The 19,424-nt window shown below is 36.1% G+C and overlaps 1 protein-coding gene across 3 annotated transcripts in view; it reads right to left on the bottom strand.

The window, feature by feature from the left end:
- Positions 1-19,424, bottom strand: part of Tbc1d5 (TBC1 domain family member 5) — a 429,267-nt gene that overhangs the window by 224,947 nt on the left and 184,896 nt on the right. For all 3 annotated transcript variants that reach the window (XM_021217926.2, XM_021217924.2, XM_029531230.1), the window contains one exon: positions 17,451-17,520. In XM_021217926.2, coding sequence (XP_021073585.1) covers positions 17,451-17,520 — 70 coding nt within the window. The remainder of the gene's footprint in view (positions 1-17,450; positions 17,521-19,424) is intronic.

A 19,424-nucleotide genomic window follows, 5' to 3' on the forward strand; every position in this document is an offset into this window, starting at 1 on the left:
GATCAGCCTGGGGACTGCTGCCAGGCGAACACCCCTCCTTGGGCAGGAAAGGCGCAGGACGACCGGGACCAGACACGGGTCCCTCCTCACCAGTCCGCTCTCTCCCCGGCAGTGCCGACAGCAGACTTTTAAGGTCAAGTTAAGTAGGCTTTTAAGGTCAAGTTATGTGCTTCTTAAATAATGGAACACAATTATTAGTTACCATGAGTAAGATCCTGTACCTTGACTGCAGGCTGGTACAGAGAAAAGGAGACTGAGGCAAATGAATTAGAAACATCACTGAAATTTACAATCATCTAAGCTTATTCATATGTATAGTTCTAATTAAGGTGTACCATTTCAAATTGATGAAAGCTCTAACAAAAAGGCCCACGAAGACTTTAAGATACTGTCTCTTCTATGGAATAGTATTTGACCAATAAACTATAAAATAAAGTAATATTTTTGAAGTATTTACTAAGAGCTTAGAATTTGTAGAACTACATTGAGGTGTGAAGCTAGAGGAGTGAATGTATGGATTTTTAAAATAATGATGATAAGCTTAACAAAGTTCTTGGGTAGAAAAATGGCTTTATTATAATTAAAACTCCAAATACAAATAATTAAAATTATAGCTACTGAAGTTTTGTAACAAGAATAGATCTATCTAAAGTTAAACAGACTACCAAAAAGCCAAACTAAAATATGTTTTTTGTTTAATGAGCATACATGAGTGACAAAACTGATTTTGAATTTAAGATAAAATAATAATAAGAAATACCAAAGACCTGCTGGTAGAGGTTTTTTGTTGTTGTTGTTTAGCAAAACTAAAGGAAAAGTAGTCAGGAAAATTATATTTTATACTATATTTTAGATCAACAAATATATGTGCACGAAAGTACACATAAGGGTAGCAGGTAATCTGAGCTACCAAAACCTGACAATGATCCCACCAAATGCTAAAATGCTAATTGTAATATTTTAGGCCAAATACTTTTAGCCCCTATAGGAACCAGTCTCTTTGGATATGTGTCTTTAACTCCTTTTCAAAGAAGGTAACAAATAGTTAGAAAAATAAAACTGCTCATAAGAGAAATAAAAAAAAAAATCCATGTAAATTAGGAAAAGTGCCCCTCTAAAACAAATAAACTAAAAGACACAGTGCAATCCAGACACAAGGGAAATGAGCTCTGTCTATTAAGCAGGAAAAAGACCACAATCTTTTCTTCTCCTCAGACGTGAATTAATATTCAATGTAAGGGTAGAAAACAAGCTCTTAATAGTAAGAATGAGGAAGATGTGTTATGACTATAAGCAGTGAAGAATGGTCTGGTATATCTAAATGTTTAAGAATTCTTTATTTTTTTACCTTTTAAAAGATTTCATGAATAATCTATTAACATAATTTCCCCACTCCTTGTGTTTCCTCCACTTCTTCCCACATGTCCCCAAATAACTGAAATTAATGGGTTTCTTTTTCATTAATATTACTATTTTACAAACACATAAACTAATATAGAAGTACATCTTACTAAGTCCCTTTAGTTATTATTGCTCAAGTGAATGTTTATAAGGGTTACCACTCGGTACTGGATAAACAGTTAGATGGGCTCATCCCTAGGGAAGACATATTTTCCATCCCTTGACAGTCATTGTAGCTCTTCACCTAGGAGTGGGGTTTTCTGTGAGTGATATCCTTCATCCTGCATGGCTTAGCAACTAATGGTGTCACAGTTTGTGTGTTATACAGGCAACTGTATCATTGAAAGTTCATAGGTATAGTTTCCATGTTGTGTATAGAAGACACAAACTTTCAGCCGACATCCTGGCCCTGTGGCTCTTACAATCTTTAGGTCCTTTTTTCTATGATGTTCCGAGTTTGGGTGTAGAGATCTAGACTTTAATCACTCCTTTAAAAAAAGCATTAGTGCCACCAAGTGGCAAGGATTCTACCATTGCAGGCACCAGATCCCTGAAAACAATCAGCCAGTAGATGCTGATAATGGATTAGCAGTGCAGGCCTTGGAATTCATATGATAAAGTGGTGTGAAGAACTTGAAATTACCCAGGTACTTCTCAAAGAGATTACTGTGAGTGAAAAAAACTGGCCAGTTCTGTAGCAATTGAGCAATTGTTCCTTAAAAAACCCAAACCAACAAACCAGAAGGGTTGCTGTTGTTTTCAGCAATTGATGAATTTCCTTTAATAAGACTTAGCTCCATAGTAAACCTGCAATGGCTTGTTTTTCTTGATTTATATTTTTGACATGGAAATCATTTTGTTTGTTTTAACAGAATATTTGTGTAGCCCTGGCCAGCCTGAATCAGACAGGCCTTAAACTTACAGAGATCCACTTGCCTCTACCGCATGAGTACTGAGTTTAAAAGTTTGTGTCACAACAGCCAATCCTATGAAATTACTCTGAATACTCAATAAATGAATACAGAGAGTGATTACAAAGATATCTATTTTCAATTATATAGTTTGATGTTTCCTAATATTCAGAAACAATTGATGTAAAACTTCTTAAATTTTTCATGTAACAAAATATATTTTTTTCACATATATTTTGGTCATATTCTTTCCCCTTCTTCAATTCCTTGCCTATACACCTTCTCTTCTCATCCCATTTCATATTTTTTCTCCTTTAAAAAAGTCAAAGCCTAAACCAAAACCAAAGTCCTAAAGTGTATGCACAGACACAGACATACACAAAGATGACAGGCAGGCAGACAGACAGATACATACACACACACACACACACACACACACACACACACACACACACACACTGAACACACAAAGAGAAAAAACCAAATGGTAAAACCATGAAGTCAGCTTTGTGCTGGTCAACTACTATTAAGCCTGAGGCCTGTCCAGGGGTATGGTTAATATACCAAGTGTCACTCCACTAAAGAAAACTCATTTTCTCTCTCAGCCAGGCACTTGTTGCAAATGACTTCTTGCTTGAATGTGTACAGGATTACACATGCTGTTGGAGTTTCTAATTGGTGCCTTCAAAATCTATTGTTTAATAATTTTATAACTAAAGTGATGCATAATTATATGCTAAATTTAGAGAAGTTTAATCAGTGATCTAAATTATCATAAACTACAGAATATGTCTATATTCTATAGACAGAGTGTCTCATTTGTATGATGATTTCTTTCTCGCCAAGTTTCTGATATCTGGAGGTGAACAGTATCCCACAGGAATGATTTAAAACCTCAAACAGCATACAACACAGCAAAAAAGAGTGGGGAGAACAAAACTCACACAACCACAGGACGGGGAAGGAATATATGACATCGGAAATCTCTATCACTTGGACACGCAAGTTATTTTGGTATCTAATGATAAAGGAACTGTTCAGTGGGGAAGAAAAGGGTTCTACCACCATAAGTGAAAAGAAAGAAAGTGAAGTAAGGTTCTCCAGCTTCTGTGACCAGAAAGTAATGGGACTGGAGATCCGAGATGGTCATGTAGTTGATTAGGACAACCTTGTGACCAATAGAAAGGACGGAATCAAAGGTAAGAACAAAGACCACCTATGAGCAGGGTGGGATGTTTGCACAAGTTAATACTTCTAATGTACAAGATGAGATTTAAAACATGTCATATCTTTTATGACAATATTTTAAAGGCGAATAAAGGGAAAAGAGAAAATTTTAAGTCTGTTTCTAGTTTATGTAAAAATATAATAAGGAATTCTAAGAGCTAAAGGAGTATATCATAGTTCCAGTATTGTATGTGATACCATTTAAAGGACTGATTTCGAAAATACTAGTCATTGAGCACAGAAGCCATCTAACTGAGAATCAAGAGAAACATGGCAAGTATAAATGAAGTATGTCAGCACCCGACTGTAAACCGTGGCACCAGACATGGCAAGCGGCAATGCTAGGCCTGCAGGTGCCAACATCAACCAGACAGGCACTCATGTTATCTATAATTACCTCGTTTTTAGCTTAAATCACAGGTAATGAGGGAACTCCGAGTCTCTAAAAGGCAATTAGTAACTCTACTGGCTTCTTGCTTCCTCTTATCAGGAATTTTTCAGAAGTTACTCTCATTTCAAGCCTCTCTCCCCTCTGTAATGAAACATCAGAGTATATCGTTCATACATATATACATACACAGAAAATGGAATGTACAATTACCCACAAGCTTAAAGTAATTTCTTTAAACATCTAGGTAAACTATGTCGTTACGCAGTGAATTGCCACTGAGACAAAGGTGAGGAGTAGTTCATACATGGACACATGCTAAAATATATCAAAAAGTTCTAATTCAGGTTTGGAATGAACAAATACTGCAAATCTTTAGCTTAATTTTATGTTCTGTAGAATATAAAGGAGTGAGTTTAATTACAGTTAAAGACTTATAGCCATAATATACTTGAAAAAGATAAAATATGTAAATTATTTTTTCTTTTTCATTTTTTATGAGATTATTTTCCTTTTTACATTTCAAATGTTGACCCCTTTCCTTGTTTCCCTTCCAAAACCCCCCATATCCTCTGCCCCCTCCCCTTGCTCACCAACCCACCCAAAAACTGCTTCCCGGCACTGGCATTCTCCTACAGAGGGGCATAGAGCTTTCACAGGACCAAGGGCCTGTCCTCCCACTGATGACCCAAAAGGCCATCCTCTTGCTACATATGCAGCTGGAGCTTTGGTTCCCTCCATGTGTACTCTTTGGTTGGTGGTTTAGTTAGTCCCTGGGAGCTCTGGTGGTACTGGTTGGTTCATATTGTTCCTCCTATGGGGTTGCAAACCCCTTCAGCTCCTTGGGTCCTTTCTCTAGTTCATCCCTTGGGAGGCCTGTGTTCAGTCCAAGGGATGGCTGAGAGCATACAGCTCGGTATTTATCAGACACTGATAGAGCCCCTCAGGGGACAGCTATATCAGGCTCTTGTCAGCAAGTGCTTGTTGGCATCCTCAATAGTGTCTGGGTTTGGTGACAGTATGTGGGACGGATCCCCAGGTGGGGTCATCTCTGGATGGTCTTTCCTTCAGACTCTGCTCCACACTTCATCTCTGTATCTCCTCCTATGGGTATTTTGTTCCCATTTCTAAGAAGAACTGAAATATCCACACTTTGGTCTTCCTTCTTCTTAAGCTTCATGTGGTCTGTGAACTGTATCTTGTGTATTCCAAACTTCTGTGCTAATATACACTTATCAATGAGTGCATACCATTTCTTTTGTGATTGGGATACCTCACTCAGGATGATATTTTCTAGTTCCATGCATTTACCTAAGACTTTCATAAATTCATTGTTTGTTTTTGTTTTTGTTTTTGTTTTTTCCTGAGACAGGGTTTCTCTGTGTAGCCCTGGCTGTCCTGGAACTCACTCTGTAGACCAGGCTGGCCTCGAACTCAGAAATTCACCTGCCTCTGCCTCCCAAGCGCTGGGATTAAAGATGTGTACCACCACCACACCTGGCTGTTATGTTTGTTGTTGTTGTTTTTAAATTCATTGTTTTTAATAGCTGAGTAGTACTCCGTTGTGTAAATGTACCACATTTTCTGAATCCATTCCTCTGTTGAGGGACATCTGGGGTCTTTCCAGCTTCTGGTTATCACAAATAAGGCTGCTATGAACATAGAAGAGCATGTGTCCTTATTACATGTTGGAGCATCTTCTGGGTATATGCCCACGAGTCGTATTGCTGGGTCGTCAGGTAGTACTACGTCCAATTTTCTGAGGAACCGCCAGAGTGGTTTACAGAGTGGTTGTACCATCTTGCAATCCCACCAGCAATGGTGTGTGTGTGTGTGTGTGTGTGTGTGTGTGTGTGTGTGCGTGTATGTGTGTTCCTCTTTCACCACATCCTTACCAGCATCTGCTGTCACCTGAGATTTTAATCTTAGCCATTCTAACTGGTGTGAGGTAGAATCTCAGGGTTGTTTTGATTTTCATTTCTCTGATATCTAAGGATGTTGAACATTTTTTTAGGTGCTTCTCAGCCATTCAGTATTCCTCAGTTGAGAATTCTTTGCTTAGCTCTGTACCCCATTTTTAATAGCGTTATTTGGTTCCCTGGAGTTAACTTTTTGAGTTCTTTGTATATTATTGGATATTAGCCCTCTTTCGGATGTAGGATAGGTAAAGATCTTTTCCCAATCTGTTGTTGTCCTTTTTGTCCTATTGACAGTGTCCTTTGCCTCACAGAAGCTTTACAATTTTAAGAGGTCCCATTTGTCAGTTCTTGATCTTAGAGCATAAGCTATTGGTGTTCTGTTCAGGAAATTTTCGCCTATGCCAGGTCCTCGTGGCTCTTCCCTACTTTCTTTTCTATAGTTTTAGTGTATTTGGTTTTATGTGGAAGACTTTGATCCACTTGGACTTGAGCTTTGTACAAGGAGCTAAGATTGGGTTGATTTGCATTCTTCTACATACTAATTACCAGTTGAACCATCACCATAAGTTGAAAATGCTTTCTTTTTCCACTGGATGGTTTTTAGCTCCTTTGTCAAAGATCAAGTGACCATAGGTGTATGGGTTCATTTCTGGGTCTTCAATTCTGTTCTGTTGATTTACCTGCCTGCCATTGAACTAATGCCATGTAGTTTTTTATCACAATTGCTCTTTAGTTCAGCTTGAGGTCAGGGATGGTGATTCCTCCAGTTATTCCATTGTTTAGAATAGTTTTTGCTATCCTAGTTTTTTTGTTATTCCAGATGAATTTGAAAATTGCTCTAATTCTATGAAGAACTGTGTTCAAATCTGATGAGGTTCGCACTGAATCTGTACATTGCTTCTGGCAGGATGGCCATTTGTACTATACTATTCCTGCCAATCCATGAGCATGGGAGATCTTTTCATTTGCTGAGATCTTCTACGATTTCTTTATTTAAAGACTTGAGGTCTTCGACATACAGATCCTTCACTTGCTTGGTTAGTCACACCAAGGTATTTTATACTATGTGTGACTATTGTGAAGGGTGTCATTTTCCTAATTCCTTTCTCAACCTGTTTATCCTTTGAGTAGAGGAAGGCTCCTAATTTGTTAGTTTTAAATCTAGCCACTTTGGTAAAGTTGTTGTTTATCAGGTTTAGGAGTTCTCTGGTGGAATTTTTGGGGTCAGTTATATATGCTATCATATCATCTGCAAATAGTGATTTTTTTTTTCTATTTCCTTTCCAATTTGTATCCTTCTTATCTCCTTCTGTTGTCTAATCACTATGGCTAGGAATTCAAGTACTATATTGAACAGGTAGGATGAGAGTGGGCAGCCTTGTCTAGTCTCTGATTAAAGTGAGATTGCTTGAAGTTTCTCTCCATTTACTTTGATGTTGGCTACTGGTTTGCTGTAGATTGCTTTTACTATGTTTAGGTATGAGACTTGAATTCCTGATCTTTCCAACACTTTTATCATGAAGAGGTGTTGAATTTTGTCAAATGCTTTCTCAGCATCCAATGAGATGATCATGTGGTTTTTGTCTTTGAGTATGTTTATATAATGGATTATATTGATGGATTTCTGTATATTAAACCATCCCTGCATCCCTGGAATGAAGCCTACTTGATCATGATGGATGATTGTTTTGATGTGTTCTTGATTTGGTTTGTGAGAATTTTATTGAGTATCTTTACATCAATATTAATAAGGAAAATTGGTCTGAAGTTCTCTTTCTTTGTTGGGTCTTTGTGTGGTTTAGGTATCAGAGTAATTGTGGCTTCAAAGAATGAGTTGGGCAGAGTTCCTCATCTTTCTACTGTGTGGAATAGTTTGAGGAATATTGGTATTAGGTCTTCTTTGAAGGTCTGATAAAATCTGCACTAAACCCATTTGGTCCTGGGCATTTTTTGGTTGGGAGACTATTAATGACTGTTTTTATTTCTTTGGGGTACATGGGACTGTTTAAATCATTTATCTGATCCTGATTTAACTTTCTTTCCTGGTATATGTCTAGAAAATTGTCCATTTCATCCAGATTTTCTAGTTTTGTTGAGTATAGGCGTTTGGAGTAGCATCTTATGATTTTTTGGATTTCCTTGGTTTTTGTTGTTATTTCTCCCTTTTCTGATTTTGTTAATCTGGGTACTGTCTCTGTGTCCTTTGGTTAGTCTGGTTAAGGGTTTATCTACATTGCTGATTTTCTCAAAGAACCAGCTCCCGATTTTGTTGATTCTTTATATAGTTATTTTGTTTTTACTTGATTGATTTTAGTTGAATTTGACTATTTCCTGCCATCTATTCCACTTGGGTGTATTTGCTTCTCTCACTGAGTTTCTCCTACTGAGGCAGGTGCCGTAGTACTGGTCTTCTGAGGAAGAAGGGACCAGGTGAAAATCCTTGCACATGGGTGGCATTAATGACTAAAACATGACTATTAATCTTTGAATAAATTTACTTTAGGTGAGAAAAACGTGACCTCTTGGTTTTGGAATCACAAAGTAAGGAAAAAATAAGAGGAGGAACACTACCTAGAAAGTGGAATAACAGGATATTATTACCAATTCTAGAGCATGGAGACGTAGCACATTGTTACTATTTAGAGCATGGAGGCAGAGTATATTCCTACTACCTAGAGAATGGTGACATAGAGCATTACTGGAGGGACAGTGCATTACTGTTACCAAGAGCATGGAGGCATGGGATTATTTCAATCTTCTTATATTTGTTGAGGCCTGTTTTGTGACTGATTATATAGTCAACTTTGGAAAGGGTACCATGAGGTGCTGAGAAGAAGGTATATTCTTTTGATTTAGGATGACATGTTTTATAGATATCTTTTAAGTCCATTTGGTCCAAACCTCCTGTTAGTTTCACTGTGTCTCTGTTTAGTCTGTGTTTCCCTATCTGTTCATTGATGAGACTGGGGTGTTGAAATCCCCCACAATTATTGTGTCAGATGCAATGTGTGCTTTTAGCTTTAGTAAAGTTTCTTTTATGAATGTAGGTACACTTGCATTTGGAGCACAGATGTTAAGAATTGAGAGTTCTTCTTGGTAGATTTTTCCTTTGATGACTTTTCGTTAAAAGTTGATTTTATCCGATATTAGAATGGCTACTCCAGCTTGTTTCTTAGAACCATTTGCTTGGAAAATTGCTTTCCAGTCCTTTACTCTGAGGCAGTTTCTGTCTTTGTTACTGAGGTGCATTTTCTGTATGGAGCATAATGCTGGGTCCTGTTTATGTATCCAGTCTGTTAGTCTATGTCTTTTACTTGGAGAATTGAGTCCATTGTTGTTAAGAGTTGTTAAGGAATAATGATTGTTGCTCCCTGTGATTGTTGATGTTAGTTTTATGATTATGTGGTTATCTTCTTTTGGGTTTGTTGAAATAAGATTACTTTCTTGTTCTTTCTGAGGTTAGTTTTTCCCTCCTTGTGTAGGCATTTTCCATCTATTATCTGTTGTAGAGGTAGATTTGTGGAAAGGTTACCATTTTCTTTATGGGATCCTAAATACAAGGTCATATTAACACTGGTAATCTCATTTAATAAAATTTTTAGAAGAAGAATCAAGAAAAGTTGCATTAAAAGCTTTCTAATTTTACAAAAAAAGTTTCATATTCATGTTCTAGTTGAAGTAATAATGGGTCGAAATTTAAAATATGATAAATGAAATCTAAACATGGAGGCTCTTCTCTGTGCAATATTAAAATATTTAAAAATGAGAGGGAGGAAAGGAATGACAGAGATTAAGAAGAAGGAAGGAAGACTAATTGGTGTACCATACACTATATAAGAAATACGGAATAGCTGTAGTATCAGAAATAAACTATTTTCCATGAATTTTGACATGGATGTTTATTTAGCAAAATCGAATGTCCCATTTAAAAGCCAATTCTATGTCTTAAGATGTTTCTGAGGACTAGGATGGTTTCTAGGTTAACACATAGTAGCAACCAATGGATGACTGAGGTATCTGTTGTAACTTCAATTTTTTTCAATCCCCCTTATAACCTACAGCCCACCAGAGGCAATGGAAAAGAGGATATAGGGAAAGTAGACCTGCTTAGAAAGGTTCTTTGGAGCCATTCCCATCTGTGTTGTCTGGAAATTGGCAGTTCAACTTTCAAGTTTACAGCAGCAGCAGCAGCAGCTCAATCCACTCACAATCAAGAATCAGCAGTGGTGGCACGACCTAGCCAGGAGAAGTTCTTGGCTAGGTAGTGCCAAAAACTCTCAGACAAGTGAAGATGGGTGAAGACTCAAGACCCACAAGCATTGCACAGCTAGCTCTATAAGCAAGTCAAGCTCAGCCCCTCTCCCTGTCTGTCAGGTCCTATTCATACCCCTCAAACATCAGGTGTCCACCATGGGTCTTGCCTCTGTAAGTGTCTTGCCTTAGCACATGCACCTGGCTTAGTGGACATCACTCTGACAATCAGCCTGCAGGAGCTGTAGGAATCTGAGACACTCCATCAGAAGTATTTTGCTGCATTTCTTTCTATGAAATCCCTATAAATGCAGCTCAACTCCATAATGTAAGGCAGACCAATACATGTGTGTTGATATCAATGAATCCTTTATCACGTGTCCTATCTACTGCATGCTTGCTTTAGCAGAACATCTCTTTACCTGTGTCTGCTTCAGTTAATTCCTTCACATTTGCACCAGCAAAACACCATCCATTGACCTTTCCAAAGAACCCTCAAGTTTCCACTTCAGTTTGTATTCAAGAGAACAGCAACGAGGAGGAGTGGTACATGCCTTTAATCCCTACACTCAGTGGGCAGTGACAGGGTGGGTCTCCATGAGGTCAAGGTCAACCTCATTGACAGAGAGTTCCAGGACAGATAGGGCTACACAGAACAACCTTGTGTGATGGTTTATATAAGAATGACCCTCATAAGCTCATAGATTTGAATGCTTAGCCATCAAGGAATGGTGGTCCTATTTTAAAGGACTAGGAGGTGTAGCCCTGTTGGAGGAAATATTTCATTGGTGGTGGGCTTTGACATCATGTGGGATCAAGCCAGGCTGAGTGGCTTTCTTTTCCAGATGTCTACAGATTTAGATGTAGAACTCTTAGCAACTTCTCCATTAACATGTCAGTCAGCCTGTATGTAATCATGCTCTTCATCATGATAATGGACTTTTAACCTTTCGAATTGTAGGCAATCCCCAATTATAAGAGTTGCCACAGTTATGGTGTCACTTTATAGCAATAAAACACAGACTAAAATAAACTCCATAAGATGAAGAGGAGGAAGAAGAGAAGGAAGGAAGAGATGACAACTACAATCTACTTGAGAACTTCTAGGTGAGCAGTATCTAAAAGAGTCAGTGAGGTAAAAGGTAAGTTTTGTATCTCACTTTCCACCATGATAATTACATATATCAACCAAGCAGCTAAAATCTGATTAGTACAACTAAATAACTATATATTTTGTTTTAAGTTAACTTAAATATCATCATGTAGCTCATGGTTCCTGTATTAACCTTAGAGTGTTTTAAGGATACCACTCATACAGACATTTGGTTTTAAAAGCAGCCAACTATTAAGGCTCAAGGAGTATCATGACAACAACACACATGACACAAACTAACAGAAAACACCAGAAGGAAGAAAACAATCATCAAAACCTAAATAATACCCGTGGTTAAAAATCTGTGTAAGTGATGCTACGACAGGGTATATAATCATCCTAAATGAAAACTGTGACTGCTTAGAACTGAAACAGAGATGTGCCCTCCTTCCCTCGGATCCACTGCATCACCTGCCCTACTGTCACTCCACCACCGCCTTCCCTGGCTCTCTCACAGACAGTAATGTTAGGAGAGAGAAGCTCCACAGATGACTATGTTGCTTACTAGTTACCAAGACGTTCAATGCTTAAACGATCTGTGCCATAAGCCCAAATAAAACAAAAATCAACAACAAATATAAGAAGATCCAAGAAAATAAATTTTAAAATGAAGCTAATGGACCATTTGATAAAATAAATTTAATATGAAGTAAATGGTGCATTTAAATTAGTTTACATTAGTGTTCTTTGGAAAACAATTACATATGGCCTGTGAAAACCAAAACATCTCTTGGTGAAGAACAGTGAGAATCACTCACTTAGAGATGAAGTGCCCTGGATGTGGTAATACACTAGAAACACTTCACACTTTGGAAGCTTTATAACTTCAGAAGAATGGTAAGTGCTTTGCCATGTGAGCATCCCAATTTACAATTCTGGGGCATAGTTGGTAAACAAACAAGGTTAAAATTTTGGAACATATGTTGAGGATTTTCAGGAAAGAAATGTGCAAATAGTATACTTATAAAGAAAAATTACAATATGTTTTGGTTTGTTTTTGAGACAAGGTCTCACTCTAAGTAACCCTAGCTATCCTGAACCTCGCTGTGTAGACCAGCTTGTCCCATGAACTCAGAGAGATCCTCCTGCCTCTGTATTCCAATTCCTGGAATTAAAGATGTATGCAACTATGCCTGGCATGAAGTTACACATTCTCAAAGATACACATAGACAGGGTGACATTCAAGGTGTCCAGCATGGTAAAATGTAAATCATAGCAACCACTTCTTCACTCAACAGAAAAATGTTGATATTACCAAAATAATCCTAAGATCCAAGTGTAATTTTTGTCTGGATGTTGTATGTACTGGCAAAACAGTTTTTTTGTCTCTGTGTTAACAGTTTGTTTACATAGTTATCCATTCCACTTTCTAAATTAATTTTCCTTAGCATGAGTATAAATAGGTTTTGATCTTCATAGCCATGCATTGTTATGTTAGCATGGACATTGTTATGTTAGCATGGACATTGTTATGTTAGCATGGACATTGTTATGTTAGCATGGACATTGTTATGTTAGCATGAACATAAATGGCTTTAGCGCTGATCTTCACAGATAGCACTGCTATGCCTTGGCTTGTTCAATTCCAATTGCTCAATTCTATTTTCAGAGGGTTTTCCTTATGTCTTCATGTAACGTAACCAATAAGCCACCTCCCTGACCCACGTGAAGAATCTATTAACCCTTCTAAAAGGCACACAGAAGTATTTCGTAGTTTCCTTCTCATCCAAGTAACTTTCACCTATTTAATCTTTTAAAATTAGGACTTCTAACTCAATCACTGCAATCTTCTGTTTGGTGGCTATAACCTGTGACTGAATATCAATTGGTTTTGAAAACTGCATGTGTCTACTAAAGTCTGCAATGCTGTACTTGAAAATTACTAGGAAATTATTCAGTTGTCAAGAACACAGAAAAAATACCAGTAATACACTTTCCTGAATGGCACAGCTTAAGAAACCACATTCATAAATGGGGTCAGATGGGAGTAAATAGAAAAAAATAATAAATTTGATGATTTACCACTGTATACATGAACTATGAAAAATGAGAATCAAAGATAACATACATGATTATTTTAAAACAAATTACAATGGCAACATTCTATCCTATGCCACTTATAAAATACAAAATGATGAATGAAAACTTTGAAATATTTTCAATTTCCAAGCGAAATCTAACTGTTCTGAGTTCTCTTTAAACACATTGGGTAGTAAGCCAAATTTACCATCGATTTGTGGCTAAGTAAACCCAACCTATGCCTTACAGATAATTGAGGACAATTTTCTATATTGGAATTTTACCTTAAAAGTCTAAGCAAAGTCCTACATCAACTAAACAGAATATATGTATATACATGAGATCCTTTGAACTTTTGTAGAAAACCACTATTTTAGTTCTTTAAAAAGATATGTAGAGACATAGTAATAGTTTTTAAATGTTCACCTCCTATTTATTTCATAGGTCACTTATATCATCTAATCAGATAATTAAAATCACACAAGCAGCTGGTACTACAGCTAAACAGATTAATGTAATAGTCTGAATTCCTATGTGCTGGCAATGGCGATGTCCTTTGGCTGCCCTTGAGAAGAGGTGTTGGGTAGAGACAGAATATCTCTTTTACAATGTGACCTCATGCTACACAGCCTGTTAGGGATCTTCTCAGAACTTAGAGAAACTATCTTCTCCCATATTCTGCAAGATTCTCTTTTAATGGTTACATAAGAAAATAAAGATCAATATCTGACAGAAGATATTAACATTGGTCTTTAAAAAATAAAATATGATCTATTATATCAATAATGCCTTTTCAAATTTTAGAAATTTTCGATTTTAAATGGTTAGGAGATTTATAATCACATTTTAACTAAAATTTCTAAAATAAGACATTGCATAATAATCTTATTGGTGTTTTAGGAGCTAATTATAACTATAATCTACTTGAATCACTGAAGGAAGACTACATAAAGATAAAATGCCAAATAAAACTTGACTATTTTTTAAAGCATCGAGATAAGCATCAGGCACACAAAGCCTATACTCAGTGTCCCTGACCTTTAAATGTCAAAACTTACTTGTTCTACTTCCAGGTATTAATTTGTGACATTGACAGTGCAACAACAGCTTGCCCTCATCTTCAACATTTGTAGAATTAGTTGCATAGAGGTGATGGGAAACACTGTTTCAGAGACTGGGCTGCAAGATTTCTTTTAAACTGGAAATGATAGAAAAAGGCTTTCATTCCAGCACTAGGGAGATACAGGCAGGTGGTTCACTGAGTGTTCAAGGTCAGCCTGATCCACAGAGAAAGTTCAAACACATCCAGGACAACATTGAAAGACCCAGCCTCACATAAGACAACAACAACAACAACAAAATAGAAGTTATATTCCATTATACAACCAATACCCAAAGCTTGATGACGACAGAGCTGACAGTGACACTGTTGGAACACAAGAGGAACCACTTGACACTTCTCATGTCAACTACATTCCCCACACTTCAAAGTGTGCACACAGGAGAACCGCTCAAAGTCATCAAGGTGTTTGCAATCAGTATTTCAGCCAATATACAGTATTGAGATTTTTTTTAAAGTAACAAGCCCTACAAACAATGGACCCTTGAAACTTGCAAATTATTTTTACAATAATACAATATCAAAAAGGGAGATTGGAAGCAGTACTGTTGTGACAGGCCTGGCATTTCAGCTCCATGAGAGTCTGATGTAGGAGCATCAGTGTTCGAGGTCAGCTTAGGTAACGTATTAGGACCTTGTCTCCAACAAAAAGTAAAATGTGGGCTGGAGATGCAGCTTAGCTTATTGTGCTGTCTGGGGTGTGCAAGCCTTGAGTAAAAAGACAAACACTCCCAAGATTAAGGTGCCCAGTGCAAGAGAGATGATAGAGGGGGGCAGAGCCTACTGATGAAACAAGGCAAGGATGTTAGCAGCTGACATGGTGACCTTAAGTAACAATTCCTTGGCTTCACGCTGCCATTGTCTACAAGATTTCATTCATACTCTTTCTCTCAGTCCTTTAAATACTAGTGGGAAAGAGACGTGTTAAACACTGCCGAGCCATTCTACAGCTGTACCTATCCGAGAAACCAGCATGAGAATGCTCGTGGTAGGCTGAAAGGATCAATTGTCTTAACTATACAGATTTATAGTCAAGTGTGGTGTTACATGCCTTTAACACCAGCACTAAAGAGGTGGAGGTTGGGGGGTCTCTATGAGCTCAGGGCCAGCCTGCTCTACATAATGAATTGCACACCAGCCAAGTCTCTCAAAAACACACACATACACAATATAATAAGAACAAAAAAGTTATCTGAGGCAGTTTAGATAGGGAAAACTTATACATAAAAGATATACATTCTTCTGGTAAACTATTTCACATTAGTTTAAAAGAGCTATAATGATAACAAAAAGAGTTCACATTTTCAAAAGTAAATTTTAATTCAGATTCTGCTACTCCTGTAGTGAGAATCTGCATGAATTTCTGGTTTTAGTCAGTTAAAGTCAATATGAAAATATACCCTAGAGCTGAGTTTCAATGAATTTTACATTTAACCTAAATGTCAAATTCAAAAATAAGTTAATTACATTATAAGAGCTATTGCCTTCAGGGTAAAAAGAAATCCTAATTTAACACCTTAAATACTATAATACCATTTAATAGCAGCATTGCCTTGCCAACTATCAAAAACCTACTTTCATAAACTATACCAGTTGATCTTTTTACCTTGCTCTTTTAAATTATAATAAATTAATGTCTTAATATTATAACAATGATGGGCATTAACTAAAAATATTTAGTTAACACAAGTACCCACTGGGCAATAAATTGTAACAATAGCTCCTTTTCAAAACAAAATTACCAATGAGATATTTTAAACTCTGAACAAGCCAGGGACAGCATAAAATAACTATCTTTAAATTAAAACATCCTTTTTATCATAATGAGTTAAAATATGAATGTAATTGTAACATTTATCAATAAGATGTACACAGATAAAGAAATGGCTTTCCTTTGCAATATCTTTTTTTCCATTTGCTTCATTAAATTTTACTTTAAAAAAAATTGTATCATAACCATAGATTTTACATGTATGAATATTCCGCAGTTCTATGCTAAGTGTAACATATGGCTTTCTTTTATACTCAACTCCATTATTTATTTTGATCAGCAATGGCATGCCCAATTAGCAATTTTATCTATTATTTAATATGCTGTATTTCAAGCTATACATTATACTTTAAGACTAAAAGGAGGATCTGGAGAATGCAACATATAAAGGTAATATGGGTACTATGAAAACACGGTGGCAATGTACAAGCTTCACAGCAGTGACAGCATCCCTCTATAACACTATGGGAACAGAAGTCTGTTACAACTGACAGTGACAACTGACAAATGGATAACTTATACAAACCCCAACTACCATGACATAAGAAGGTCAAATATAAGCAGATTGTAACACAGTATTATTCACGACATTCCTACCAGTGCTTCTTGTATACAGGACCCTTGCTAACAGAGTCCCTGTTACCTGAAGAGATAAATGACACACTTCCAATGAATTAAATGAAGTAGGTCCATAAATAAAGACATTAAAAGATCACTGAGTAAATTTGGTATCTTTCTAGGGAAGCTCACTCAGTATGCAAATGTGTTGTCAAGTGTACAGTGCATGTGCATGTTCCAAAGCATTGGGACACATCATTAGAACTAAATAATTACTCATTAGAATAATATATAAATTAAATCATTTTTTCATTTATCTAATGACCACTTATAATGCTTAAATATACTAGTACTGAATTTGCAAGGGTTTTCCTACAAGGAAAATCCGTTCCATTAGTTCCATTATACAAATTTTCAAATATTACTGGAAATAATCTTTCTTTTTCTTTGGTTTTGATGTAATAAAGTAGAAAATTAATAAACATTAGAAAATTAACAAGACAAAAAGATAAAATATGCATGTAAGAACTTAGAAGACTATGTTTCTGTTATTTCTTAACCTTGCAGACTGTCATGTACCACAAAGTTCTTTATATATGAAATATTTTAAAGGTATCATTATTAGTTCCTGCTATTATATGGCCAGAATTCCATAAAAGTATGTGTCTTGTGTGCTATGTTGCAAACATAACTTTTAACAAAAACTGCGCATGTATGTAATTTTCACTTACATATATGAATTGAATGTCCCTTCGGTGTCTAAGGTAGAATTGGTTCCTCTTCCATTTTGACTTGAATCTCCTAGAGACAAAAATAGAAACAATAAAATAACAGAAATTGCAAAATTGAGTATTTCCATTAAAAAGTACTATGTGACAGCTCTACGGAGTCTCACAGTAAAGAGTTTGAAAACAATAGATATATATCCTGCCCTTTCCTATCTTCCCAATTATCTTTTGTACTCAGAGCTTTTAGGTTAAAAACTCATGTGTAGGTCAACATACAAACCAATATCAAAACTCTTAATTTGGGTAGGAGACTGCCAAAGTAATTGCTAACAGGCAAAGTAAAGTATGATAACTTTTGTTAAATTTCTTTTAAGGATCACGGAAACACGGGAACTTATAAGCCATTTAATTACATGCTGATATTTATGAACAAAGGCACTCTTGTTACAAAGCAGATCTCCTTTCTAAGCAGCAGTATAGTCAAAGGGGTAGAAGTGGAGAGCAAAGCTAAAAGCTGTGCCACTATCCAGCTGTCTCAAAAGCAGATAGGCAAAAGGGAACACACAGGGAGGTGGTGAGCAAGAATACATTTTTAAGGAACCTTCCAGTATACCTTAACATTTCTTCCAAAACATGTTTTTAACTGTTGATGTTATATTTGAATGGTTAAAACTAAGCAATACAAAGTTTGGAGACAAATTTCAACAAAAGACATGTGTTTTCTGTAATAAAATTGTTTGCATATAAAAACAAGAATATTTGTGAAATCATATTTAGAATATGTGTGTATGTATATATGTATGTATCAGAATCAATATTAAAGAAGAAAATAAAATTATAAACTATTTTAAAGGTTAGCAAGATCCCAGTTAAAAACATCTTATACTTAGAATTTTGGTAGTTTACTTCATTAAACACATATTTTAAAATACTGTGCTCATGAAGTAGTATGTGATTAAATATATTATTTCTTTCTCAAAGCAAATTAGGAACAGAATAAAATTAATTTTTATAGTTCTAATCCCTGCAATGTAACTTTCAACATCATTTTACATTTAACAACTTAATAATTTAGTGATATATCAGTTTTCCTGAGATTATAACAATAGACCTGGTTATAGCAAATAGTAATTGTAAGATTTCAGTTTAAAAATGAGATTTAAATTTTTGTAGACAATACTAAGGTACTTTATTTCCATAATTATGCCACTCATTAAATAGCTCCTGAAAACTGAGATGCAATTTTTGTGGCAGCCTTGTCTTGTTTCACATAAGGATGCTAATTATTCTTAGGACCTGTATATTTCTGAACAGCACACTCAAATGTTAAGGAAGATACTTACTTAACTTGATGAAACTTTTAATAGGATACTTTCTTCAAAATATCTTTCCAAGGTGTTCTGACTACTTCTTTTAAACATAAAACATATTTCAATCAAAAAGAATGACAAAAACACAGACAGAAACAGCAAGACCAGCTAACACCACAGATAACCAAATGGTAAGAGTCAAGGGCAAGAACATAAGCAACAGAAACTAAGGTTAGTTTGCATCAGCAGAATCCAGTTCTCCCACCACAGCAAGCTAAGGATAACCCAATACACCAGAAAAGCAAGACTCTGATTTAAAATCACATCTCATGATAATGACAGAGAACTTTAAGAAGGTTTTAAATAACTCCCTTAAAGAAATACAGGAGAACACAGATAAACAGCTAAAAGCCCTTAAAGAGGAAACTCAAAAATCCCTTAAAGTATTACAGGAAAACACAACCAGCAGGTGAAGGTATTGAACAAAACCATCCAGGATCTAAAAATGGAAATAGAAACAATAAGGAACCCACAAAGGGAGACACCCTGAAGATAACAACAAAAACAACAGAAAGTTCACATACACATGGAAGCTGAACAACGCTCTATTCAATGATAACTTGGTCAAGGAAGAAATAAAGAAATAAATTAAAGACTTTTTACATGC

The sequence above is a fragment of the Mus pahari genome, chromosome 18 (genome assembly GCF_900095145.1).
Source record: "Mus pahari chromosome 18, PAHARI_EIJ_v1.1, whole genome shotgun sequence".
Lineage (NCBI taxonomy): Eukaryota > Metazoa > Chordata > Mammalia > Rodentia > Muridae > Mus > Mus pahari.